This window comes from Coptis chinensis, chromosome 9 (assembly GCF_015680905.1).
Source record: "Coptis chinensis isolate HL-2020 chromosome 9, ASM1568090v1, whole genome shotgun sequence".
Lineage (NCBI taxonomy): Eukaryota > Viridiplantae > Streptophyta > Magnoliopsida > Ranunculales > Ranunculaceae > Coptis > Coptis chinensis.
The window spans coordinates 48,444,810-48,472,499 of NC_141464.1; the positions used below are offsets into that span (position 1 = coordinate 48,444,810).

Here is a 27,690-nt window from a genome sequence, read left to right on the forward strand (position 1 = left end):
GTTTGATACTTTGTTAACTGTGTAATAGACACCGATCTGGATTTTCTGGGTACTCCCAGCAGATCGGTGGATGTAATTGTTGTGGCTGTGGTAAAGTATTGTTACTAGTTGTGCTCAGAATGCATGGTTCTGCTGAATTGTTGATAGCTAGCATCCTTCTTATTATGCATGTGGCGTGAAATAACTGAGTAGCTTGAGACGTAGATTAGAAACATGATTTGCCTGTGATTAGCGCGTTCTTCCTTGTTTATCATGTTATAAGAGAAGAAACGTTAGGAGTATGTTTTATAATCTAAGTCTAGAATTAAGAGTTCTACACTAAGTGCAGTGCTCTGAGCATAGGAGTAAAACTCAAAGGAATGCTCTGTTCAGGTAGGGCGTGTGGGCTTATAGAAGCGTGACGCTCATGGAGAACGTTCTCGTATGGTCGACTCTAGGAGTATATGGTTGTCGACTGATAAACGTGAAATGATGTAGTTTACCTACGAAATGAACGATGAATTCACAACGTAAGTAAACTAAAACTATTTTGTTTCTATAAGTTTATCAAAAGTTTTCTACTCTCAATCCTATGAGATATAGTGGAGTAGAGTGATTCGTTCCACTCTTAGTCCTTCCGCATGCTGTGTTTTCTAAGTATGAGTATCTTCTTAAAGTCTATGAGAGATTTACGAAAAGGCAACTAGACTAAGATGCAACTACCCACGAAATGCAACTAGTTGATTATCAGACAACTAAGGGAATGCTACGTTGATTCGATGATAAAGGAGTTAGAGGGGGTTGATTCCACCTTAACTCAACTTAATCCACTAGCTTGACGAAGTCGCCGTAATCGAATTGAGCGCGCTGTGAGAACAATCGGTTCTTCCTAATCCCTAATTACACATGGCATTTCTACCAATTAATAATTAGCATGTGAACGATTAAACCCATTCTCATGGTGAACTAAACGTTTCTAGAGTGGAAAGGAAATTACGACAATCTCCGATAATTGGAATCAAGCTTTCATCAAGGTTTCTCAACCCCCTCTAATGGAGGTTTAGCCTTGAATCATTCCGCAATCATTTCCATTTAAATTAAATCTAACCATAATATAAAGCATTGAAATTTACTTAATTAAACAATAATGAAATCTAAATTAATGACTAAAATGAAATAAGAACAAGAATTGAAATTAGATCTAGAAATGGAAATGACAAAATCGAAATTGATAAAAAATACTATTTTATTGATCTAATCAAATGAAGAACAAGATTCAAAGGTTTAATCTAATACAATAATTTAAATGGAACTAAACTTAATTAAAATAATTAAATCTAGATCTAGAATTATCTATCTTATTTTAGGTCTAACTAGCTACCTAACCTAACTGCCATTCACAAAGAGCTAAGCTTTTGTTTTTTTATACATTCAGATCCAAAAATCGTGCATGGGCTTGGAGCCATGTTTTGGGCCAGAGAATCAGGCCCAAAACCCAATTCTTTCAGTCCAAAAAGGCCTCTTCAGCTGCAGTTGGCTTCCACAGACTTTTCGTCTACTTCTGCTCCTCTGATTGGGTCAAGGCTTGGACCATTGCAAAGCTCTTTCCGAGCCGGTCGTTTTGACATAAGGTAGGCCTCAATCCGAGGTCTGAGTCCAAAGATATGGCATTCGGAAGTTCTGCTGACTTTTTTGCTCCTTTATCTCGCTAAAGTGGCACATTTTCGCGCACATAATGGACTTTGAAGCCTGAAATGCATAAAAACACGTAATCAAGTATTAACTCTTACTTATTATTCACATAATTGGTCTAACGGTATGATTATTAAGGGGTTAAAACTACAGTTTTGGGCTCTTATCAAACCACCCCCAAACAGCATTTTGCTTGTCCTCAAGCAAAGATGAGAAATTAGAATAAGTGACCAAAAATGGAGTTCTAACTACTCTCGTTTCGCTGAGTGCGATTGCATTGACCATATGCAACAAGGCCTTAAACCACTAGGAATTCCCTAGTGGACGAGTTATAGCCTCGTGAGAGTTTTTCGATGAAGGTACTCACAAACTTCATCTATACTACAACGACTAAGAAAATAAAACTATTGTTTCCTTATTCATGCTCAACTATCTATACATCTCTCTAGCAATTGAATAAGAATAACCAAGTCAGAAACCTAAGCTAATATATGCATAATAATCTATCATCTACAATAAACATATACACAATGAGTAGTACTATAAAATGTTTAGCGAGGTTTGTTTTCGAGAACTTCGGAATAAGCGGCCCCTTAAGTAGGTTCTCACAATAATAGTCAAGAAACAACACTCTGATTTTTCCACTCAAGTTTCGCTACTCCAGTGTACAGTGGGCACACTTTACCTTACAATCTCAATGACACACAGGAAGCCGGAGTCGATCAAACACATCTGCCACTTACTATCACACTAACCTATTCCTAATTGAGCTAAAGGTCTTTATTAGGTGTTGCGGGGATTAGGAGATGGTTTAAGAAGGAAGGAAATGGATATTCTAAAGGACAAGTCTGAGATAATAGAGTCTTCATATTATGTAACTAGAGAAAACCTTGTTATTTACTTTTGCTTCTACACTTTGTTTCCATCCTTAGCCATATTTTTCTTTTTCTTTTCTTTGGCTTTTGACTCCCTTTATTCTATTTTTGGAGTTTTTATTTTATTTCTATTTTTCTTTTCTTTGGATGGAAACTTCTTTTCTTTATTTTCTGAAGCCACTAACTAATTTTTGTTTACATAGGTTTTTCTCTTCTTCTTTCTTCATTCATTCTATTCTCAGACTTATTCTAAATTGGGTAGGTTGATTTATTATTTTTTTTTTGTTTTGTTTTTGTAACAGGGTAAAGGAATTGTGGTTTATGGAAGGGCTAATGAAAGGCTCAGTGGGGCGACTAGCGAAAAATAATTCATAGGTTTGAATTTCTGGCTATATCGATCCAAAAAGGGCCTAAATTCTCGCTTAGGATATGGTTTAGTGATCAAGCAAGTGGACGTGTGATTTCTCTATCCGGATTTTACTTCTCCCTTGTGTCATTTCTCAAATGTTTCGCTCATATAAGGCTTTAGGCTATATTCTCACAGGATTTGTAGAATAAGTACTCTAGCCTAGATTTTTGAAACTTTATTGCTAACAATCATAGATACTCATGTAATATATTTATAGATAGATGTAAAGATTATTACCTATATATTAACCTAAGTTTCTAACAATTATTACGTATAACAACTACATTGAGACTTCTAGATTGTTAAGAGCATGGAGAAAGAAACAATACCAATATTCCTAAGTGTATAGCATAACTTATTTATTTATATTTTTAAATTTTTGAAATTTTAACTAGAAAACAAATGCATATTATATATATTTATATCCTAGCAGATGTCTTAATTACCGTGTTTCTATGCCCCCAAACAAGAAGCATGCTTTGTCCTCAAAGCATTTAAATAAAGAGGGTAGTAAAAATACCATTGAAACGCGTGAAATTCAGGAACATCTGCAAAACAAACTTAGAACGTACTAATATAGGAAATACAAACTGACTCAACTCTATACGAGTTCTACCCATTATGGGGTTAAAAGAATGAAATTGCTTGGGACATAAGCAGACACTAACAGAAACTAAAAACTTACCTCCACTCCCGCTGTTATTCGTCATATTCGTCATCCTCTACTTCTATAAAGAAGTGAGGCTCCTTCGCGTCCTGCCATGCTATGATAATTTGCCAGGCTTCACGCCATTTATCATCTATGGTTGCTAACCTATTAAGTGCCACTTGGTCTGATGGGGTGTAGGGTGCAACTTTGGTGAGGTTGTATCCGCCACCCTTGCCAAGTCATCATTGCGGAAAGATCGAATAAGACTATTGGTGGGGTCGCGCGTGTCTACCCTAATCCAATCCGTGAAGCGTGTACAAAAAACAGGAAAGAAACATAGCATAATCGTGAAATTAGAACGGGCATAAGAAGGTACTTATGCCTCATGGTATGGGCTCGTGCTAAACTAGACATCAAAGTTCGGGAAGGTCATAGAACCCGCCCCGTGGCTAAAGCAAGGAAAACGCTGCAAGTGGCGTCATTCACGTAAGAAAAATGCCATTCCCTAAAATGTTTAGCATAATCCAAAACATAACAGTTCCTATGTTCATGGACAGGGGCTACCAAAGAACAACGTTATAGTCCCTTGGTCCTCAATCTGGAAAATGCCCGCCCCTAAGCCTCGTGCAAAAACTCATAAGTGTAGACATGCATATTATCGACCCAATAGCACCATGGGTCTTGTATCTCGGCCGGGCATAGCAAGTCCAAGAACAAATGCTAGCAAGAACACGGTAATTTCCATTGGTTCATCGTCAATGTTGATGGAGAACACTTGTTCTCCATCCGGTCTCTCAAAGAAAATGCAGTTATTATAAAAATAAGATGCAAGTCTTTGGAGAATAAAGTTCAGCCGGTCTTACCATAAGAGGTTCCCCGGCCAACGTATGTGATCACCTCATGAAACCAAGCACCGTAAGTAGTGCTTTGGAACAAATCTTGAAAGACTGTTCGGTATTATTATAGGAGATGTCATCTCAAAACTACGCTCTGGAACAGCTGCAAAACAACCGGGTACTCTGGCGAAAAACTGGAAAATTTCTGGTCCCGGAAGTCAGTCGGCGCCGAGCGGCAACTAGAGCGCGAAGTCGCTCTTTGTATTTTGGAATTCCGGTGTTTTAGCGAGTCGTCGCGCTTTGCCTTGGCGTGGCGGCGCCTCGAGTAAAATTTTTTGTTAGAAGTGTAGGCGAGAGCCTCCTGCAGGCGTGGCCCGAAGTTTGATTTGCAAAAATGGAGGCTAAGCGTGGGAATCGCGGGTGTGAAAGGTGCGTGATGGAGTTTAGGTGTAGTGTGAGTTGTGAGGATAGATTGTATCAAGTTTATATAGGTTTTAAGTTGCTAAAATGGGTGGGAAAGTTGCCAAAACTAATTACGGCAGTTTCGGAAATCCTAAAATTTCCAAACCGAAAACGGAAACAACTCATTTTCTTGATTCTAATTCAAACCCAATTATCTTTTAGGTTGATTATATGATTGAATGTACCTATTTAATCTAGATTTCATCCTACAATGATACTTAATCATATTCTGCCTAAACAACCATATTTTCACCTTGACTCCATAAATAAATTCTAAGAGTAGGGTTATATAAAAATAAAGCTTGAATTGATAAAACCACCCCAAACAAGTTGGGAAGGTGGGATCAATATGAAACAACCACACATACTGAAAATAACCCCTTATATTAAAAATTTTCATTGAGTACCTTTCACTACAAAATTCAAATTACGAAAATAAAAGTTACATTACAATAAAACAAAAAATAAATAAAACAACAACCACTATCAATCCTCACACTCTCTAAATACCTGCGCCAGCGGTGGCGGAGGGCACACTCTCTAGTGGTGGCTCACGGGCTCGAAGGTCCGGCCAGCAGTCGCGTCCTCGTCGACGGCACGCTCATGCCTCATAGCTGTGTCCTCGAGGCGAGTCGTATGAGGTGGGAAGCGTGGCAAGCATATCCACTCTAAACCGGCTTTGGGCTTCCATCTCAGCCCCGCTTTGTTCCCATCTCTCATCTCTCTGCGGGTGCGGATCTCGAAGTTGTGATGAATAGTCGCTGTCGAGTCCGGAGGTCCAGAGATAGTGTTTTAGGGAACGCGATGCCCTATATGAAGCATAGCCATGCGTTCTGCATCTGACCAACACCTCTGGAAGGCATCCGTATCAAAGCAAGTCACGTCCTCCTCATCCTCCTCCGAATCATCCTCATGTCCCCCAGCCTCCTCTTCATTCTCAGCTCCACCATCCTCTTCTTCTTCTTCTCTATCCTCAGCCCTCCTCCAAACTTGTTGGACACACTCCCTATAGATACGCGTGTTACGGTGCAGGGTAATGTAAATCCTATCTCGCCGCGGAGCTGCTTTCATCTTCAGCATGATCTTGGTGATTAACACAGGAAGAGGTGCCAAAGACTTTCCGACCCCCCTAATCATGCTCAGCAAAAACTCCAAGATACAGAAATCGTACTTTACGCTCTGGAGTACCCATAAAGGCGATGGAGGCAGTCGGACCGATGTCGTGACCTTGTCCTTCCCTAGGACATTCCGACCAATCCACCGGGTCAGCCGGTGGTTGGTCTGAGGATGCCTGGCGAACACAATGGGAGTTTGGATTGTAGCTCCCATTGATGGCGATCCACGCCCATCGGAGGCTCTACCCGTCAAACTGGGGCTCTGCAGAGTGGCATCAGATGGATTCTAGGCGGAATGCCTAGAATCTCAGCCAACAACGATCGATGAGTCAACTCCTCCTCTTCTTCCTTACCATCACAAAATCCTACTCCCCTCCAACTCCACGGTGTTGTAGAACCGTCGGACCAAGTCTTCATGGTAGAAGGCTTCGATCGAGTACCACAAACTACCCCAGTCTCTACTAGCCATTTCGTCACCGTAAAAGCGGTAGCGAAGTGGTCGGCGATGAAAACTTGCTCGGTATAATTCCGGCGTTGTTGAGCCATCTAGTGTTTGGAATGGAGTGAGGGTTTAAATATGATGTGGTGGTGGTGGTTTAAATTGACCGACTGAAAGAGCAGTGGTGGTGGTGGAGTGGTGGCGGCGCAGCACCAAAATTTGTAAATTTCAATTCAAATTTTAGTGATTTAAATCGGTGGTTTTTAGTGATTTAAATCGGTGGGGGTTGTGGTGGTTTGGTTTTAGAGAAGATTTGGGGTTAGGATTTGATTTTGGGCGTGGGTTTATTGTATTTTCTTTTTAATTTTTATTTTGTTTTAGGTTTTGGAGCTTTGTTAATGGCGGAATGGAAGATGAAAACGATGAACTGATGGTGAGAAGGTAAGGGCACGAGCGCGCTGGCCGTGGGCGCGGGTTGGGCGCGGGTTGGGCCCAAGCCCAAAATCGAAATTTTTTATTTTTTTGATTTTTTCGCAAATTTCAATTCAAAATTGCCGCTTCGTTACCGGTCCGATTTTTGCGAATGAGATATGGAAATGATCAGGAGAGAATTTCCTATCCAATGATCCATAAAACACTCTATTCCGACTTCGGATGACATACGAGATAGTAGAAAACGCCTCGAAGTGTGTGCATGACGTAAGTTATGCGAACGAATGAACTCTAAATTAATAGATTATGTCAATCCGAATCGTAATACAATAAAACGGCCTAAGCAACTCTAATGGGACATAAAATATTTTAGAAATGCGGAAACACGAACACCCCACCCCAAACAAATTTTTACAACGAAGCTTAGAAAATTTGTTTTAGCGATAAGGTCTTTTAAAAGTCGATTCGAGACTTCCTAGATTACTATGTGTATTTTTTTTTTTTTTTTTTTTTTTTTTAATTTTTTTTTTATATTATTTTTAGAAGGAAAAACAATAAGCAATAAAGACATAATTCACACCATAGAGAAACATGACTCAAAAATCCGAGAAAAACATGCAAGAGTGGAAAACGTGAACTATGTGAACCGTGGACTTAGGATCCGGTACTTACAGCCACACACTCCATAGGGAGGGCCCGGTTACCTTAATGGTGCACTCACCAATATATTAAAGTGAAAGGAAGTGCACCAAACATAGAATTTGAGTCGTTTATAGTCAGATACTTGAGACTTTATCTAAAACATATGTATGAACATGCAGTTGATCATATATCAACAACCGAAATAGTTGTGGATCATTCCATAAATAAATATCATAGAAAACATATCCAAACACAATCAAGCACCAAGATTTTCTACGACGCAACCTAGTGGAATGAAAACGAAGTCGGATTACCCTATTGTGTAACCTATCATGCACCTTCTTTTTAATTTTTGAATGAGTGGGTGTTCTAGTAAATAAGTGTGGAAAAGTGAATGGTTGTGGAGAATATGGTGGATATGTATAAGTTGTAGAAAACAGCACTGTACCACAATGAGGATGTGGTTTTAGCACCGAACTCATTCATTGTGTGTGTAGGGCCGTCTCAATTCTGAAAATGAAGGTGTCAAATAGTTTGTCCCTTCAAGTATCGTTTGCTAGGAGGATTTAAAAAATTATGAAGCCGCCGGGGGGAGAAACAAAAGGATCGAGTGCAAACTTCGAGATTCCTTTGAAAGGGTGGAAGGAGGGAATCGAGGTGGATGTTGTGCAAGTTAGTTCTTGATAGGGTGAATTGTCACCTACCGAAAAAACTCATCAATTCCTCATCTAGATTGGTCATATCCACATTACTATGGTAGTCCTCTACATCTTTGAGAAAATCATCTATCCCTTCCTCATCAATAATATGTGTATCGACTAGTGTAGGGAATGAAAATGTTGGAGTCTGACTTTCCAAAGGAAAATTTTTTGGGCATATGACTATCGGGGGGCGTGTTGTTGAAATAATCTCGAACAACGCTTTCGATCATGCTAACCTCTCCATCCATAGGCGAATCGGGTGCTTGTGTCCTTGTTTTAAAACATTGACTTCAATGACAAGATGGCCAAAAGACATGGACATTGAACCATCACGGCAATTAATGGCGCATTGGCGGTTGCCGGGAAAGGGGCCCTAAAATGATGGGACCAGAGTCGTTAGCGACTTACGTATCGAGGACTACAAAATCAGCCGGATAGTAGAAATCTGAACTTTTTACGGCACATTTTCGACTACACCCTTAGGATACTTAATAGACCCGATCAGCTAATTGCAACGCGTCATTTTAGTGGGTTGCATCTTGTCTAGACCTATTTGTCTATACAAATAAAATGGGAGTAAGTTAACACTAGCCCCCGTGTCTAATAACGCGGGTCGTCGTATAGGAATCTCTAAGGTGCATTGTCTGATGGGGCGACCGGGGTCCTTGTACTTAACAATTCCATTATGTGCGATAAGGTTGGGAATTGTTACGTTAAAAAGCGTCTTTTGGTATATTTGTCTTAGCCTAGTAGTACACAATTCCTTAAGAAACTTAGCATGATGTGGTAGCTTTTTAATAGCGAGGAAGGGAAGGTTTATAGTTAGATTCTTGAAAATGTCCCTAATCTCCTCGTAATTTGTATCCCTAGTTAACATGGCTAATTTTTGTGGAAAGCGGTGGTTTCGTCTATATTTAGCAATGGTATCACTGGATGTTTAACCGTGGCTTTCTGTTTCTTAGGTTGTGTTGTAACGGTACCTCTACGATGGTAGGCTCTTAGGTTTCTATTGCGGTATCTAGTAAAAAATAGTAGGTGTAGGGGCTCTTGGTGGGGGTAACTATAGGCATAGTTACCTTGTTATCAACCACTCTGCGAGAATGGAGAGTGGTGATGGCATTTATCTCACCTACATTTTCATATTCATTAATAGTATTATCGGGTTACCTCAAAGGCTGTGTTTGTTGTTTTAGGATTAGGTATTGCGTGACTGGCAACACACCTTTGGTTTGGGCTTTATCTTGAGTCATTGTTGGGTTAAATTATTAACGGATTGTAGAAGCTGTTGGTTAGATTGAGCCATGGTTTGGAAAAGTTTTTGGCTCACTTGTATGAAGGTGTCAAGGCGATCCGGTTGTGTGGGTGTAGTAGTCACGGGTGGTGTGACTGGAACTATTTCACGTGAATTATTTATAGGTGGATTCTGATAATTATTATTTATCGGAACGATACCTCTATTAGCATTATAATTATTATAATTACCTTGACCTTGTGCTTGACCTTGTCGAGGTTGCACTTGGTTGTTATAATTATTAAAATTACCCTGACCCTGTCCTTGTCGTAGTGGAGCTTGGTTAAAGCTGTGCGTTGGCCTAACATATTGATTATTGTACCCTTGAGGTGTGACTTGTTGGTTATTTCTCCAACCGGAGTTGGGATTTTGTCTCCAAGGGGCGTTAGGTTCACTATTAATGGAACAAGCCTGTTCATAGGCTATAGGACAGTGGGAGTCGGGATGCTCAGGACTCCAACAGAAACTACATGGGTTTGAATTTACATTCATGACGGGGATAGGCTTTTGTTGTACAGAAATGGCCTCGACCTTTTTAGTGAGTGATTCGATTAGAGTTTTAAGCTCGAATCGCGTGTTTAATTTCAAACATACCGCAGCCTTAAGCGTATTAGTAGAACTAGGCGGGCGGGGATATCATCACTACCCCCAATTATTATTTCGCTTAGTTTGGTCCTCTAAAAATTTATAAGCCTCCGAGGCTCCTTTACTTAAGAAACTACCCCATTCATTATGTCAAGGACTTCTTTATGGTGATGTTGAAGTCCTTTGAAAAGGCACGAACTAACGTGTCTTTTGCTAGGTCTCTATAAGCAGATCGGTGAAACGATTCCAAGCCTCATGAAAATGATTCATGAGGATTTTGTCAAAAGAAATGAATCTTGGAAAGCATCTCATCCGTCTTTAGGGGTGGGTAAAAATGTTCCATAAACAGCTGAACAAGTTTAGCCCACGAGTCCATTGAATTAGGCTTTGGGTTAAACAAGACGCCGCCTTATCGGCTAAGGTGAAAGGGAATACCCCTTAATTTAATTTGTTCCGTACCAACCGTAGGATGGTGGAATGTTGTTAAGACTTGTTCAATCCTACGCATGTGCTGATAAGGTTTTTCATGGTCTAAACCATGAAAAACGGGTAACAAATTAAAAATATTTGGAGGGATTCTGAAATCCCCCGCTGGGTCTGCTAGAACGATGCAAGATTTGGGGCTATCGCTCAAGGCTTTGTAGAAGTCCGAGAGAGGAGTCTCTCTTTCTTCCCCCATTATATCAGGTGGTGTGTGTGAAATAGTAGCTAGAGGTGTAGTGTGTGGTATACTAGATAGACTTGTTTGTTGTTGTTGTTGTGTATTTACGTTAGGTGTTTTTGTTCGACCAGACCTTAATCTCATGCAAGACTAAGTCGAGCTTAACTAAACATGCAACACTCCAAACAATTCTGATCACTACACCATAATAGCCATTTTGTAACAGTGCAAATTTTCAATAGGTAACGGATATAAGCAGCATCGATGCACGAATGATTATATCCGTTACTTACTACAACAAGTGTTACTTAAAATCTTGAATTAATATTTAATAATGTTTTACGGTTATTTTGGGATATGCTAACATTTATATCCGTTAGAAAAGGAAACAAATATGCATAATAAATTGAAAAATAAATAAAAATATCCTGGGAGACAAATTTGGTAACGCGGTCACATTTCCCCTTCTTTTTTTTCTTATTTTTTTCGCTAACAATTAGAAAAGGAATTATAATCTAGCCTCTTTTTTTTCAGATGCGGGGAGGAAAAAAAACCACCTCTCTCTCTCTCACGAAGAACCCCTAGTTTCTATTAAGCATCTTCTACGATTTCTCATTCTCGACGAACCAAGTCAATCTCTTCATAGATTCTTGATTTAAAAGGTTAGTTTTTTGTCTCTCTCTCTCTCTACTACTCTTGGTTGTTTGTATAACTTATGGATGTAGTCCCAATTTCCAGTGATTATAGGATTTGTCTCTGTAAACACATAATGCTCCGCTTTGCCACATACACGAACGGACTTCATTAGGATCTGTTTTTTCGTGAGGGTCGTGGTCGCTATCTGAGAGGGCATTCTCTGTCATCGTTATTTCATTCTTGGTGATGAAAAAATAGTTGTAGAGATTAAGATTTATATAGTTCTCGCTTTCTTTGCAAATAATGCGATAGTGATTGATGATTTCGAGCATCTGCAACTCCAGTGTCTTGTTTTATTGATGGTCTCCTTGTTCTCCTGTGTTTGGTTATGGTTTGCTTCCCCCTTTACTTGGAGACCCGAGAGTTTTGAGTTAGGGCCTTAGCTGGTATCTTTGATATTGTTCAGACGATTTAAACTTAATGCAAGCTTAAGTCAGAATTTATAAAAGCAATATGTTTGTTTGCAAATTGCAAACGTGGCATACTTTATTTGGTTAAATAGGAAATCAATCATTTACTCTCTAAGGAAGCCCATATGCATCCACACTCATTACAAACTGAAGCCTTAAAATCAATTATCCACCCCCTTCTTCCTCTACCTAACAATTGGGAGATCAGATAGTTTTTGTTTATTTTCTTCTTCTTCTTTCTATTAGCTATTTTAATATGAAGTTCTTATTTTCATTTATATCACTAATAAATGTGTAATTTTTTGATGCATGCGAGGTTCATAATGTTGGAGAAATCTTTGTTGAGTGTAAAGAGTAGGAACGGGTTCGCGTTTGCTTGGACTTTGGTTGCTTTGTGTTGTGGTTCTCATGGTTCACATATTTTGCATTCTCTTGGTATTCATATTGCCCACGGTATGAATTTCTTACTTTTTATCTGTTTATAGTGTAGTACTTGAAATGAAACAATGCCTAAGAATTTAATCTAATGCACATCGAGCTCAAAATGTTAAATGTTGAAAAAGATGCATCTTGAAGAAAAAATTGTTGAAGTACTTGATATGTAATAACATCATGTTTATCACAAGTTATGGAACTAATTGGAAAGAACACGACTTTTATCTTTAATTACTTCGGGTTAGTTATCCAATCTTTGATATGGAAGAATTGTAGGTTTTGTAAATGTGTTACGATAATCCGCTTATTTGATTTGTTGGTGTAGGATCATTTTTTTCGATATATTGCATAACTCTTTATGTGAAAGGTGGTCTTGCTTTGGGAGCTCTGTTGGGCCCGGCCGAGGTTAGTTTTGGTGTGCTAATTAATTTACTAGTTACAGTTTTTCAACAAGATTTGGATTTAGGTGCTGAAATTTGAAAAATGCTTGTGCTTAGATTGAGTCATTGACAGTTTTTGGTGGTTTCATTTGCCGCAGACTTGCTTTTTGATGGTCTGTTAGCATTTGGCAAGGGTTCACCAAATATGAACTCTCTTGTGGGATTTGGATCTATTCTTTGCATTTCTTATAAGTGCGGTAAGGTTCTTTGAAAAGTAGCGTTTCTTATATAAATAGTTTTTGAGTGATTTGGTTTATCCGTTTCTTATAAGTTGTCTCTCCTAGTAGGTGTCATTGCTAAACCCCGGCTTGGATGGGATGCATCATTCTTCGATGAACCGGTGACTTTTTATAATCTTAATCTTTTAAACTCATTTGGTTTCTGAATGTACTCATGTACTTGTTTGCATGCCCAATCTTAGTTAATCAACAAGAGTAACCTTAGAAGTATGAAAGTATTAGAGGCATGTTTTTTTTTTCCTTAGTTTCCATGGTCCACTCTTTGTGATATAAAACACCTATAGAAATCTAGATATAAGAAGCTTTCTTGATCGGGCAATCGTAGATGAGACAATTGTTTTGTTCTTCAAGATATGCTATAGGAAGAGTGCATTACTAATATGCATCATATTATTAATCGATTGAACTTCGTTCATCGCTAATTTCACTACATTGTAATACGTTCTCCTTGCTAATCCTTGCCAATCGATATACTTAACTTGTAGGTCTGATCTCGCCTGCGACTTAGATTTGAAGTAGTTACACTAAAATATATTGATAGGGAAAAGGTTTTGTTGAATATCACGAACAATATCAAAATATGTTCAAAACAATGAGACCGGAAAAACTTTTTTTGCAGCTCCCAAATGGACAAATTGTCAACTACTCATGGCAATATTATGTATGAAAAAGATGAACAGTGTATCCCTTGAATATAGTTCTCAAGATAAGCTGTGGTTTTTTAGTATGCAGGTCATGCTTCTTGGTTTTGTTCTTCTTGGACGCTCTCTTGAAGAAAAAGCGAGACTTAGTGCTTCTAGTGACATGAATGAACTCTTAGTAAGTGCAACTATTTTTCAGACTTTAATTAATAGCATTCTAATAAAAAATATAGATTTCTCTATGTCCGAGTTTGAGAACTAACTCTGAATTTTCTGCAGTCACTAGTATCTTCTCAATCACGATTAGTGATTACCTCGTTGAAGGTGACCTATCTGGCGATCATGTAGACTCGGTTCCGATTCAATCTGCATAGAAGTTCCCTCCGATGATGTGCTGGCGTCGGAGATTCAGTCTTAGTTTTACGGGGAAACCATTCCTGTAGATGTGAGCCATTTAAGCAAGCTTTTACATTTCCTATGAGCTCGACCATTTCTTCGTTGGCCGGTGACTTGCTTATGTGTACTATAACTGTCTTTTGACTACCCATTTCGGGGAAAGGTTATGGCGGTGGAGGTGTTGTTGATGAGTCTATGCTTACAGGAGAATCTCTTCCCGTGTATAAAGAAAAGGGCTTTGCGGTTTCAATTTGAACGAAAGAATTGGGTATGCTTGCGTAAGCTTTAGAGCTATCGACTTATTAAAGGTTCAAAACGTTAGTCAAGTATAAAGTGGAATCTGGGTTTAAAATGATGTTTTTCGTAGGATCTTTGGGTGAAATATACCATGGTGCTCGATTATCTAACTCTAGGTTCTAAACCTGGACATATTGCTTAAGGTGATGCTAAGTCCGACTCACGTGGAAAGAGTGCTAGAGTTAAGTGCAAATTTTGAAAGTCATTATCTGTTCTTACACATATTCACCTGCCATATTACAGCTGAGCGGGTGCAATCTGCAATTCAGAACTTAAGAGAGGAGTTCGGGGAGCAGCGTGTGTGGGTACTTAGCTTTTTCTTTTTTTGTTTTTTCGTTTCATATTATCATTCTAATGTAGTTGGGCCTGTGCTATTGTCATGAGTACCATTTTTTATCGTAGGGTACTACGTGATGTTAAAGAAGGGAAGGATGTGAAGGCACTAGTTGCTTTTGCACACGACAAGCTCAAACATATCGATATATGGGTATGTTAGTTAGAACTGTTTTCTCCTACAGTCCTATCTTACTGATGATATTAGTATAAAATGAATACTGTTTTCTACCCGCTACTACGGCTATTAGTTATAAGGCTGCGACCATAGTGAACTGATATGTTTGTTTGTTTGTTTCTTTGTCCCAGTTAGTTTGGGGCGGGTGGGGAGAGTGGGAGGGTCACCGAGGGGGATTAATAGAAGATGAAAATTGTGCCTCGGTTATAATTTGTCAAATCAGCTCACGGTAGTCATTATAGAATGAAGCCTCAAACAAAGACATCAAGAACTTGACTATCTTGTGAATGTTTTGCAGCCAACTAGTGAAGACTCAAAGTCATCGACCGATTTGAAATTTCACTAAAATTGGCTGCATCACACTTAAGTCATTATGTGGTTAGATAAAAACAAGCTTAAGTCCGATTATTACAAAGGCGGTTTATGGTTGAAATTATCTTGTGGATATAGGTCTCATCCGTTTGTCTTTTGGGTATTGTAGTCTTATGCACCATACTTATTATAGTCCATTTGGTTATGTCCTATTTAAATGCTGTAAGTTAAAACTTTTTTCAACTGACAATTAAGTTGTCTATTCAACTTATATCGTTCTTTCATATTGGGGCTCAGTGTTTTGTGATCTCAACTTTTTGCCTCACTTCCATTTTTCACTGCACTTTGGGAAAGGATGCAGATCAATAACGCAGGATCAAATGCATGACTTCTGAGGCCATTGGCGTAAAACTTGGATGAAGATCTTATGTGAGTTTCTGTGAGAATTTTCTTCTGGGATGTATTTCTTTCTGAGTTATTGGTCTTCTTTTCGTGATGCTCAAAGTAACTGTATCATCATATGTGATGTCTAACCAATAAATTATTGGAACATGACATGGAATATGACAGTGTAGTAAAAAGTTAAAACCATTGGAAATATTTATCTCTTGATTCACCCTCTTCAATCATTTATTGTTTCTGAAGTAATTTTCTTGTGTAGTGAAGTTGTTACCACGAATACCCTTGGCTTGATGATATGTTGTCGCGAGGTGAATATATATGCGGTTATCTATCGTTTAGTGAATTTGTAAGTTCCACCAAAGTCCGACACTGGTTTATGGGTGATAATGATCTGCAGGCAATAAATATGATGTTGAACCAAAGATCGAGGTGGTCATGTTTTCAACATGGATGGAGCTGGGTTCGGATGGAAGACCGACTCCTAGGTATCATGTGTTTCTGCCCCTTATATTCTTCCTTTGCATATTGTAATCTTTAAAACTTTTGACTGATGAGACTAGCATCAAGATTATTTAGCTCTGTCGTGTCCTAAATGTTTTTCTGATTTTTATGATTTTAAGAGGTAAAATCAGGTTCGTTTTTGCCTTATTTTTTGTTTTCGGGTTATTTGCTTATGGAGGCGACAAAGCCGTAGTGTGGTGCATCTAACAAAGTCATTACAAGTCTGTATTAAGCCTTAGTAGGGGTTTCTCCTCTCCTCTTTTCGAGCTCTAGTAAAGTTTGATGGAACAATTTGTCTAATTATTCCCGTGCTGAATTAAAGATGCAGGATGTGAAAAAAGTTGTCGTTCACAACTTGTCTGTAAGTTCTTTTCTTTGTGACTTTTTTCATATCTTTTAGCACGAAATTATTACTTCATAATTTGCCTGGAAAAATTAAGTATTGCTTGTTAACATCTTGGAAATATTCAACTATGGGTAATGTTATCAGTAATTTTCTTTTTAGTTATTGAATAAGAGAAGAAGAAAGTTTGGAGAAGAAGAGAGAAAAGAATATATGGCTTTAATAGGTTTTAACCTTCTCTCACACATTTATATATAAGAAACTAGTAAGGGTTTACATAATAAAAAATCCTAAAAAATCGGTTAAATGTAAAGTCATATTTAGTTATTGAATAAGAGAAGGAGAGAGAAAAGACTACATGGCTTTAATTGGTTTTGGCCTTCTCCCACACGTCTATATATAAGAAAGTAGGAGGGTTTACTAACATCCTAAAAAGTTCAGGTAAAGGCCTCTGAAGTCAGAACCCCCAATGGACCGTCCACAAGCAACGTAACTGCCCGACCCTTAGATGCCCTCCGCAAATGTGCCCTAGGATTCTAACACTATGAAACAAACTCTAATGTTGGTTCATTTCTCTAACCACTGACTATAGCAACTTTGAACCATGGTGATCCTGTATGGTTGTTTTTCTCCTTACCGTTTTGTGTCCCTTGTATTTATTAATTGGGCATCCTGACTGCCTGATATTTACACCCCCCACCAACACATGCACACACTGAAAAGCAAGGACGAGATAGATTAGATTCTGATGCATTGTAATTTGATGATGGCAGCTCACCTGCTTGGTGCTGCCTAATAGATACAGTTCTTTAATGAAGCCAAAATCGATATGGAATGTTGATGATACACTATGCTCAATGTTGGAACATTTACTGCAGTTGGAGCCAATAGACGTAAGTTTCATTATTCGATTCTTTTACCATCTCGGTATTAGGAGAGGATACAAAAAAAACCACAATCTAATTAATTTTGGCAGAAACAAAGAGATCCTTAAAATAGAAGAAGAATACTATCAGATCTAGTAAACTATAGTGAGCGATGAGTAGATTTAGTGATTCTTTGCATAAGGTGCACATGGCAGTGATAATTTCTCAAATGAATTTGCCTAAGTGATCAACGCTACCAATACATTAATATCTAGTTGATGTTTTATTAATAGATAGTTTTTTTCGCGAGAATTCTTAATGCTTCGTATCTCTAAAATGTTCTCAAGCGATTTGCAGGCCTTGGGCTGCAAAGCATCAAAGACTGTTGATTGCCTTAAGTTTGTCCATAGTTTGCAGAGTCGTTTTCTTCTTCTTTGGGGATCTTAAAGGTGAGTGCATTTTCTATGTCTTAGATTAAATAGTCACCGAGGGGGCCGCGTCACCGGCCCGGTGAGATAGCATCGATGAAAGTTGTTTATGATGGACCGTGAGTATCTTATTGCTTTCCGAGCCACGTTTTATATAAAAAATGACCTCATCAGCGTGGTCTTTTCAAGATATTGCTTTCAAAGACTATTATTGGAGCTACCGAGGCACCATTCAAATCAGAGTAACGTGCTTTCGGTGACAATAATGAGATTATAGGTCATAATCCCAAAGGCAAAAAAAAATTGGTCGGCATAAGTAGGTGTCTACTTGTAACCCTTGTGTGGTTCATGAATAAACCTTTATTAATTTGTATCCTTAACATAATCTTGACTTATTTCTTTCACTTGCAGTCAAAATTGGACGGACGGCGCTACCGGGTAACTAAGCAATTTGATCTGGAGACAAAGCAGCAGTCTCTTCTCTTCCAGGTGTTTATCTTTGTCTAATACTATCCGTTTAGTTAACTTCTATGACATTTTTTAACCAGTATTCTATCCTAATGCCTTTGTCAAAAAACATTTTACTAGAGCTAGTAAAGTCACAAAAACCATTGTGGGTCAGCTTGAAGTGATTTGTATGGGCTTAAAGTATGCCTTCGTCCATAGAAATTAGTTGTTCTTATCCATAAGCTTTATTCAAATAGTGGTCTAATAGCTGAGGAAGTGCTACTGCAAGAGCTGACATTAGCCCACCACACTAACCTACTCATAGTTTCTTCAGTTCTCACAACCCGATGAAAAGTTTCTTAAGAAATTTTGTAATGTTTCTCTCACTTTTTTCAGTTCTTGCCAGGCTTTGTCAAATAAGTGGTGATATCGTGGGAGAAGTTATGGGAATTGCAAATGTGCACCGCTGAAAGCCTGAAACTGATGGGGGAACACTTGAGAGAGCAATAGCAGGCGAGCAGTGACGACCAATACAATGGGATATTCTATGACGGCATATTAGACATCCCAAAATTAGGTTAGGTGAAGTCATTTCTATATAAGTTTGATTTGGATTGGTGTCTATATTTTTATACTAATTAATGTTTAATTGATTAGTGGTTTTGTTTTTTGTTATTATATGTTGATTAAGTTTGTGGAATGTGATATCTCTATAAGATGGAATATTCATATGTGCTAGAGTTAGATGTGCAAGGTGAATTTTTTTAGACATTTTGATATGCAAAATATAATAAATATATTTTTTTTTTACTAACAAAACTTTAGTAACAGATATATTCGTTACAAACATCGATATAAATAGCAAGTGGCACATATGTTACTAACGGATATATCCGTTACAAATATCGATATAAATAGTAAGTTGCACATCTATTACTAACGGATATATCCGTTACACTAATCGATATTAATAGCAAGTGGCACATCTATTACTAACGGATATATCCGTGACATATAAAAATTGATTTCCCGCTAAAAAAGTAACTAAAAAAGTAAAACGTTACTAACACTTACATCCGTTAGAAATGAATAGATTTAACAATTGGCTATCCGTTACAAAGAATTATAGTAACGGATATAAGTGTTACTAAGATTACTTTAAGTAACGGTTATATCCGTTACTAAATTTAGCCTAAGTGACTGTAACACCCCAGAGCTAACAGATATAAGCGTTAGTAAAAATATAAGTAACGGATATAGCTGTTACAAAATGGCTATTATGGTGTAGTGGATATACTAGTATAAACCTCTAACAGGAGATGCGAGGTGTGGAAGAAAGGAATACCTGAATGCGTCCTTGCTTCGCTTATGAATAGCGTCTTGTTTACGCTTGTTCGTGTATATAGAGGTTAGAACACCGAAAAATATGAAAGAGCAAAGTTGAATCAAACCGCCGAAACCGAAAAATTTAAAAATGGGCTTTCGCTTCAGCATAGAAGCGTGGTCGCTCGAAAGTAATTTTCAAATTACAGTGTTTTTAGGCTGGTCGCTCGGTGTCCGAGAAGTTAGGGCGGTCGCTCAAGGAGAGCCTTGGCCTTCGATCTGTAATTTTGCCCGAATTTTTCAACTCTGAAATGGACAACCACAGTATGAATCAAACAAGGGTGGGTGGGTGAAATGGGACTTTAAAAACAGTACTAACACTATGAAAACAATACGAAAGTGAAACTAAGATGGCAGCGGCGCCATTTGATAAACGTGAAATGATGTAGTTTACCTACGAAATGAACGATGAATTCACAACGTAAGTAAACTAACAACTATTTTGTTTCTATAAGTTTATCAAAAGTTTTCTACTCTCAATCCTATGAGATATAGTGGAGTAGAGTGATTCGTTCCACTCTTAGTCCTTCCGATCTTTGTGTTTTCTAAGTATGAGTATCTTCTTCAAGTCTATGAGAGATTTCTGAAAAGGCAACTAGACTAAGATGCAACTACCCACCTAAATGCAACTAGTCGATTATCAAACAACTAAGGGAATGCTACGTTGATTCGATGATAAGGAGTTAGAGGGGGTTGATTCCACCTTAACTCAACTTAATCCACTAGCTGACGAAGTCGTCAGTAATCCAATTGAATCGCACGCTGTGAGAACAATCGGTTCTTCCTAATCCCTAACTACACATGGCATTTCTACCAATTAATAATTAGCATGTGAACGATTAAACCCATTCTCATGGTGAACTAAACGCGTTTCTAGAGTGGAAAGGAAATTACGACAATCTCCAGATAATTGGAATCAAGCTTTCATCAAGGTTTCTCAACCCCCTCTAATGGAGGTTTAGCCTTGAATCATTCATAATCATTTCCATTTAAATTAAATCTAAACATAATATAAAGCATTGAAATTTACTTAATTAAACAATAATGAAATCTAAATTAATGACTAAAATGAAATAAGAACAAGAATTGAAATTAGATCTAGAAATGGAAATGACAAAATCGAAATTGATAAAAAATACTACTTTATTGATCTAATCAAATGAAGAACAAGATTCAAAGGTTTAATCTAATACAATAATTTAAATGGAACTAAACTTAATTAAAACAATTAAATCTAGATATATAATTATCTATCTTATTTTAGGTCTAACTAGCTACCTAACCTAACTGCCATTCACAAAGAGCTAAGCTTTTGTTTTTTTATACATTCAGATCCAAAAATCGTGCATGGGCTTGGAGCCATATTTTGGGCCAGAGAATCAGGCCCAAAACCCAATTCTTCAAATCCAAAAGGCCTCTTGGTGTAGTTGGCTTCCACAGACTTTTCGTCCACTTCTGCTCCTCTGATTGGGTCAAGGCTTGGACCATTGCAAATCTCTTTCCGAGCGGTCGTTTTGACATAAGGTAGGCCTCAATCCGAGGTCCGAGTCCAAAGATATGGCATTGGAAGTTCTGCGACTTTTGCTCCTTTATCTCGCTAAAGTGACACATTTCTGCACATAATGGACTTTGAAGCGTGAAATGCATAAAAACACGTAATCAGTATTAACTCTTACTTATTATTCACATAATTGGTCTAACAGTATGATTATTAAGGGGTTAAAACTACAGTTTTGGGCTCTTATCATCGACGAACGAGGTTCGGGGAGGCTGTGGAGCCGGTGAGCTCCAGAGAGCAGTCTGCTCACGGAGAGCGTTCTCGTTTAGTCGATCCTAGAAATATAGGTCCTCAATGTGACAAGAATTGGAGAGGCTATAGAGCCTGTAAGCTCCAGAGAGTTGTCTGCTCATGGAGAGCGTTCTCGTTTAGTCGATCATAGAAATATAGGTCCTCGACGTGACAAGAATTGGAGAGGCTATGGAGCCTGTAAGCTCCAGAGAGCTGTCTGCTCACGGAGAGCGTTCTCGATTAGTCGGTCCTAGAAATATAGGTCCTCAACGTGACAAGAATTAGAGAGGCTATAGAGCCTGTAAGCTCCAGAGAGCTGTCTGCTCACGGAGAGCGTTCATGTTTATGAGAGCGTATGGCTCGCGGAGCGTGTTGGATGGATAAGTAAGTATACCGGGTCGCTTACGTCTGAACCGTATGACTTTTGGATGCAAGTAAATGGAATACCTTGTACTAGGGAACATAAGAAATTCAACCTTGAAATTACAGTTCTTGAAAAACGGAATATACAACAACAATGGTTTTATTGATAAAATCTTTTCAGCAGATAAGTATTCCAAGGACGAGGTAACAATTTCCCTTCTTGAGTTTTTATCCAGTATGCTCCGTTGCCTACAACATGTTCTACGATGTATGGGCCTTCCCATGTAGGGGCTAATTTGGAGTCGTCTTGCGTCTTTTTTAGCACTAGATCGCCAGGTTAGAAGGATCGAGGATGCACTCGTTTATTGTAGGAGTTCTTCAGAGTTTGCTAATAAGATGCGACTCTCGACAAGCTCGGACCGAGTCGTAGTGACTGTCAGCTCGGTGGGAATGACAGCTTCTGTGCCATAACACAAGGAGAATGGAGATTCGCCTGTACTAGACCGAGCTGTGGTGCGATGAGCCCACAAGATGTTCTCCAATTGGTTCGGCCATTGGCTCTTTATCTTTTCAATCTTTTTCTTCAAATTTTCTAAGATGGCCTTGTTGCTAGCTTATGCTTGACCATTACTCTGAGCGTATTGTGGAGTAGAAAATGCATGAACTATCTTCCACTTGGCAAGAAATTCTTTAACTGTTCTGCCTTTGAATTGGGGTCCATTGTCCATTACTAGTGTATGTGGCAAACCAAATCTGGTGATAATGTGAGTCCAGATGAAGTTTCTGACATGTGATTCTTTGACATGTGCTAAAGGAATGGCCTCGACCCACTTAGTGAAATAGTCTATTGCAGCTAAGACGAAGCGAAAACTAGTGCTTTTCTGTAGGATGAATGGTCCCATAATGTCCATACCCCACATGTGAAATGGCCATGGGCTCGTTATATTGATCAGCTCGCGAGCGGGCTGGATGATGTTGTGGCCGAATGTTTGACATTTTATGCACTTGAGGACGTATGCTTTGGCATCGATCTGCATACGGGGCCAAAAGTATCCTTGAGAAATTGCCTTGTGGGCTAAAGAGCAACCTCCGGCATGGTTTCCGCATTCTCCTTCATGGATTTCCACAAATATCATTTGGCCCTGCTCTGGAGTAATGCATCACAAGTGTGGTCCACTAGCAGATTTCCTGAATAACTTATTATGCAATAAGCAATAACGACGTGCTTGATATGGGACTTGTCTAGCTTTGGCACGTTCTGTAGGGAGCGCGCCATGGTGGATGTAGTCCATGATGGGCTGCATCCAGGTCTGGCTCAACTGGTCTTCAGAGAGGGGGAACATATCGGTTATAACTAGGGCATGCTCGACCTGGTACGCAGGTCGGTCGACCATTTCAATGAGGAGTTGTCTTGGAACACAACTCGGTGTTTGAGTGGCTAAATAAGCTAAACTGTCTGCATGCACTACTAAAAAAATGACATATTATGACGCTTGTTTTTCGTCTATCTTGACGGTTTTGCGAAAAACCGTCAAGATAGGTGTTTTAGTAATATTTTTATGACGGCTATTGCAATATTATGTCGTGTATGACACAAGCGTCACGAAATTATAATAAATTTATGACGGCTATTGCAATATTATGTCATGTATGACACAAGCGTCAAAAAAATATAATAAATTTATGACGGCTGTTACAATATTATGTCGTGTATGACACAAGCGTCAAGAAAATATAATAAATTTATGACGGTTGTTGCAACATTATGTCGTGTATGACACAAGCGTCAAGAAAATATAATAATTTTATGACGGATATTGCAATATTATGTCGTGTATGACACAAGTGTCAAGAAAATATGATGACATTTCTTAAAACAGCCAAATTAAAATAGAATAAACCGTCAACCTTCTTACAATTTTTTGGGCACTAGCTTTGGTCCATTTTGGATTTCAATTAAACCGTTAACAATTTAACCAAAAGAAATAATACCAAAATCAATATACTCCTCACTAATTATTGAACCGTCAATAGACTCCTCAATTATGGAAACAGCTTTATCACGAGTTTTGACCGTGGGGTTAGGGCTTGACAATACCGTGGAACACTCAACACTTTGCCTTCCCCAATCTTAAAAAAAAAAAAAAATCGGGCCGGTCCCTCCTTCCCACCACCACCTAGCTTCGTCTCCCACCGCCACTTACCTTTTTATTCTTTTTCCTTCTATCTCTCACCTCAACAAGGTAAGTAAAGTAAAAATTTTATTTAAAGCACCGATTTTTTTTATAGGGTTTTATTTTAAAATTGGAAGAAGCACGTTTTCAATTTTAATTCTTCAAATTTACTGAATGGGAGTTCTCTTATCCAAACGTGATTCTCCCTATTATTTTGTATCTAGTTCACTGGAATTTCAGATCTACTGTAACACTCTCGAATTGAATTATCCTTTACTCTTTTCTCCTATTTTTTTTTGGGCCTTGGTTGGTTGTATCATATTGTATGTACACAAGTTCACAAAGCGAAACTAGGATTAAAGTTTCGTGGTGGTGATAAATTAGGTGTGTTCATTTCAGAATGTCGGATAATAAAATGGTAGGAAATTAAGCAATTCAGAATGTTTTCTTCCAACTTTTACACAACATGGGAAGACCTTCCGGTTCATGAATCAAGATGACTTCTCGGCAGTTTTGTGTCGCACAAGTATTAAATATCTATAGTCTTTGATTGTGCGTAACAATGACAATATGATTTCCTTCCTTTGATCTAATTCTAGCTAAAAGAACACTTCAGACTTCTGAAAGTCGCACTGCTAAAACAAATGTACTACAAATTTACAATGGCTGGAGATTTCCTTCAAACTCTGTAGAAATAGTATAAGTAGTAACACACTAAAATCAGAAGCTATCCACCACTGGCCCTTCAACACAGACGCCTAGCTAGCTATTACAATTATGTACTTATATTTGGTTTAATATGGAAGAGGAGGAAGCTGGGAGGGTCAAAGATTTGAACAGGGAAGAGGTTAGATAATGCAACATTACTTTTTCATTTTTATTCAAGTTATTTATATGATCAGATTTTGCGTTACCTTGAGTTGTACCCCATGCTTGTACTTATAAACTGTTTCATTGTCAAAGAAGTATTGGATCATATGTTGGATCATGGATTATGAGTTTGTTTGAAGTATGCAATTAATGTGTGATTGAGTAGTGAGAATATGTACAATTGATAATTTTTGTATGCGGCATTTTCATCGTTATTGCTTTTATGACTTACGTTCCAGAGTCTCGGAGTAGTCTATGGAGACTTGGGCACATCTCCGTTGTACGTCTTCTATAATACATTCCCTTATGGAGTTAAGGATCCAGAGGATATAATTGGAGCTCTTTCTGCCCGCGTACACACACACACTAGCACGTATGTCTCACTCCAGAATTAAGATATCAATCATATATTTACTTTAGGTCATTCCCCAGAATTAAGCAGAGAATGTGTTTCAACATAGTGCTCGAGTCAATGCCACCTCATAGAACAAGATGCCAACCAACCTATCTTCCTTTGGTTCCTGTTGTAGTACTGTTTTTTTTTGGGTTGTAAAGGACCTGCATTTTTACTCAGAATAAATAAGTTTTTTTCTAAGCCATTCATTAAAAACTCATATTATGTAATCTGCAGGTCGCACTTGTTAATTTGGCTAAGAAAAATGAAGGCTTTATTGTTCCTGGGTATACACATATGCAAAGGGCCCAACCGATTCTCTTGCCACTAATCTTGTCTTATGTTGAGCAGGTAAGGGGAGGTTTCTTTGCCATGCATATATTATATAATGTGTGGGCATCAATATAGTTTGTAATATGTCGCGGAAGTTCTTGGCATTTGTTGCCTTTTTACTAGTTTAAATGATACAACACCCCCACTCAGACTAGAGTTACACACAAACTCTTATTGTAATTGAGCTTAGTATCTTGCCACTTGTTTTCACTTCCATGGCATTGTCAGTGAATGTTGGTATTGGTGAGTCGAATTTCCTATATATATTGACATATCGTCCTGTTTTGCATAAAAGTTTGGCGTCTTGCTCTATGATTTCAGTCACATGACCATGGTACAACAAATGGTGGAGAACATTCGAGACTCTCTTCACAAACGAAGTTTAGCATCTTTTCCACTTGTTTTGAAACAAAATGTGAAATGGGTCCACTTGTGCGTTCGGAGGACGAGAGCAAAAAGATAGCTATACATCGCTAGTTGAAACTAAAATCTTGATTCAAGTACCTTGTTTGTTGTATTCTTTTTAAGGTACCAGTTGACTTTATCGTTGTCTTTATCAATTAACAATTATTTTGTTTGCTTGAGACTTGAAATGCTTACAAGGAACTAATCCACATAGCTTAGCTAGAACGCTAGTGTAGTAAATAATTTAATCAATAGCTTCAGATGCTTGCCTCACCACAATGTCGTGCATCCTAATCGATGAGAGTGTTTCTCATTGCTAAAGTTAACAAGAAAATGAATGCATGGATCTTGCATTCAGATCTGTCTCTGCCCTTTTCCTACAACATTCAGTTTTTGAAAATGCTTGGAAAATGTGGGGTAGTTTACCATGTTTTACAGGTGAGTCAAATGTTGTCTTTTCTGTTCATTTAGCTTCCACGAAGTTAACTTTAGTAATATAAATGTTTTGTAGCTTGAGTGTGATCTTTGGATGCCTTACAGTGCAGAGGGGCGCTTGAACTTTTGCCCTCTAGGTGCATGTGCTCTGGCGGGTACTGGTCTTCCCATTGATAGATTTATGACCTCCAATGCTCTAGGATTTACCGCCCCAGTGAGGAACAGGTATATGCTCACATAGTTTTTCTTCTTGCAATATATTGCTGCTTCTATCAGTTGAATCCACAAGAGCAAATCAGTGATAAAAGATTACATTAATGAAAAAGGAAACTGTAGCTAACAAGTGTGCCAAGTTCTTTACAAGGCAGGGGAGCTAGTCCCGTAACTGCGGGGAGTTCGAGTTCTTTACAAGACAGATGGGAACTGTAGCTAACAAGTGTGCCAAGTTATACTCTTTTTCTACTATATTGGCGGGGACCGCCAAGTTATTAGTAGCTAGGCAGCTAAAGGCGAGTAGTAGGTCGGTCGAGGTTAGGTCGGGGCATGAAGCTCTGAGGTTCTATTTGCGGTCGTGAGACAGAGGTCAGAGGCAACTTGTTATATAGGTAGCCGTGCGTGTTAATAGATCTTCTTCTATACTAGTAGTAGCAGTAGTGGGTGAATCGGTTTCTTAGGTTATTAGGCTTAGTTTTTATTAGAAGGATAAACACGGTTATTCTTTGTTTGTCCCAACATCCGGCCGAGGTAGGCTACTAACTTGCTCGTTAGAAGTAGTTAACGAACGGAAATAAGGCCATTTGATGTCTATAAGTGAAGATTGGATGGATGCCCGCTCCTTCAATACGTGCAGAGCCAACCGCACTCCTTCAATATCTTGACTCAAGACGCAAGTATTCATGGTGGTGGGACAGCCATATACCAAAGAATTCAAAATGGCTTGAGGAAAATCTTACGTGTATTGCTTTCCCATTACCAGTTTGGCTACATTTCGTTTGAGAATGTTGCGTGTTTCGATCCTTGTTACGTTCATATATATAAAAAAAAAAAGTGCATTTGTCCGTTTTTCTAATGAGCGAAAGTCGCGAGGTTTTTCCTTGCTAAAGGATTATATGATACAAAGGTTTAGCCGCAGAGGTTTCAAATGCATTAGTTTGTCTATCTTTATCCATTGTCAGTCCTTTCCATCGCTTCTCTCATCATCAAAACCGGTTGTTGTGTTCTTAAGTCATTTTTATCATGAAATTGGTACCTCTTGGAAATTTGTATTCTTTTGTATCAAGGTTCAAAAACACATTTTGGTTTTATATACTTGCTCGGTTGCACCATAAAGGCATATCGTAGACTAATCCAATCTGAAACTATAATGGGTTAGTAATGTTCAACGTAATAGATATGGATTTCGATAAATGATG

The 27,690-nt window shown here is 38.4% G+C and overlaps 1 protein-coding gene and 1 pseudogene across 1 annotated transcript; both read left to right on the forward strand.

The window, feature by feature from the left end:
• Window positions 1–27,690, forward strand: part of LOC147476417 (cinnamoyl-CoA reductase 1-like) — a 42,805-nt pseudogene that overhangs the window by 5,625 nt on the left and 9,490 nt on the right.
• Window positions 12,198–13,977, forward strand: LOC147476418 (copper-transporting ATPase PAA2, chloroplastic-like). The gene is made up of 4 exons (XM_086583362.1): window positions 12,198–12,327; window positions 12,848–12,941; window positions 13,714–13,807; window positions 13,909–13,977. The coding sequence occupies exons 1-4, from the start codon at window positions 12,198–12,200 to the stop codon at window positions 13,975–13,977; spliced, it is 387 nt and encodes a 128-aa protein (XP_086439488.1).

Excerpts from the sequence above, each read along its gene's own strand:
- LOC147476418 (XM_086583362.1), top strand. The coding sequence starts at position 12,198 with ATGTTGGAGAAATCTTTGTTGAGTGTAAAGAGTAGGAACGGGTTCGCG. Across the intron at positions 12,328-12,847 it reads TGGTATTCATATTGCCCACG|ACTTGCTTTTTGATGGTCTG; the intron begins GTATGAATTTCT and ends CATTTGCCGCAG. Across the intron at positions 13,808-13,908 it reads GTGACATGAATGAACTCTTA|TCACTAGTATCTTCTCAATC; the intron begins GTAAGTGCAACT and ends AATTTTCTGCAG.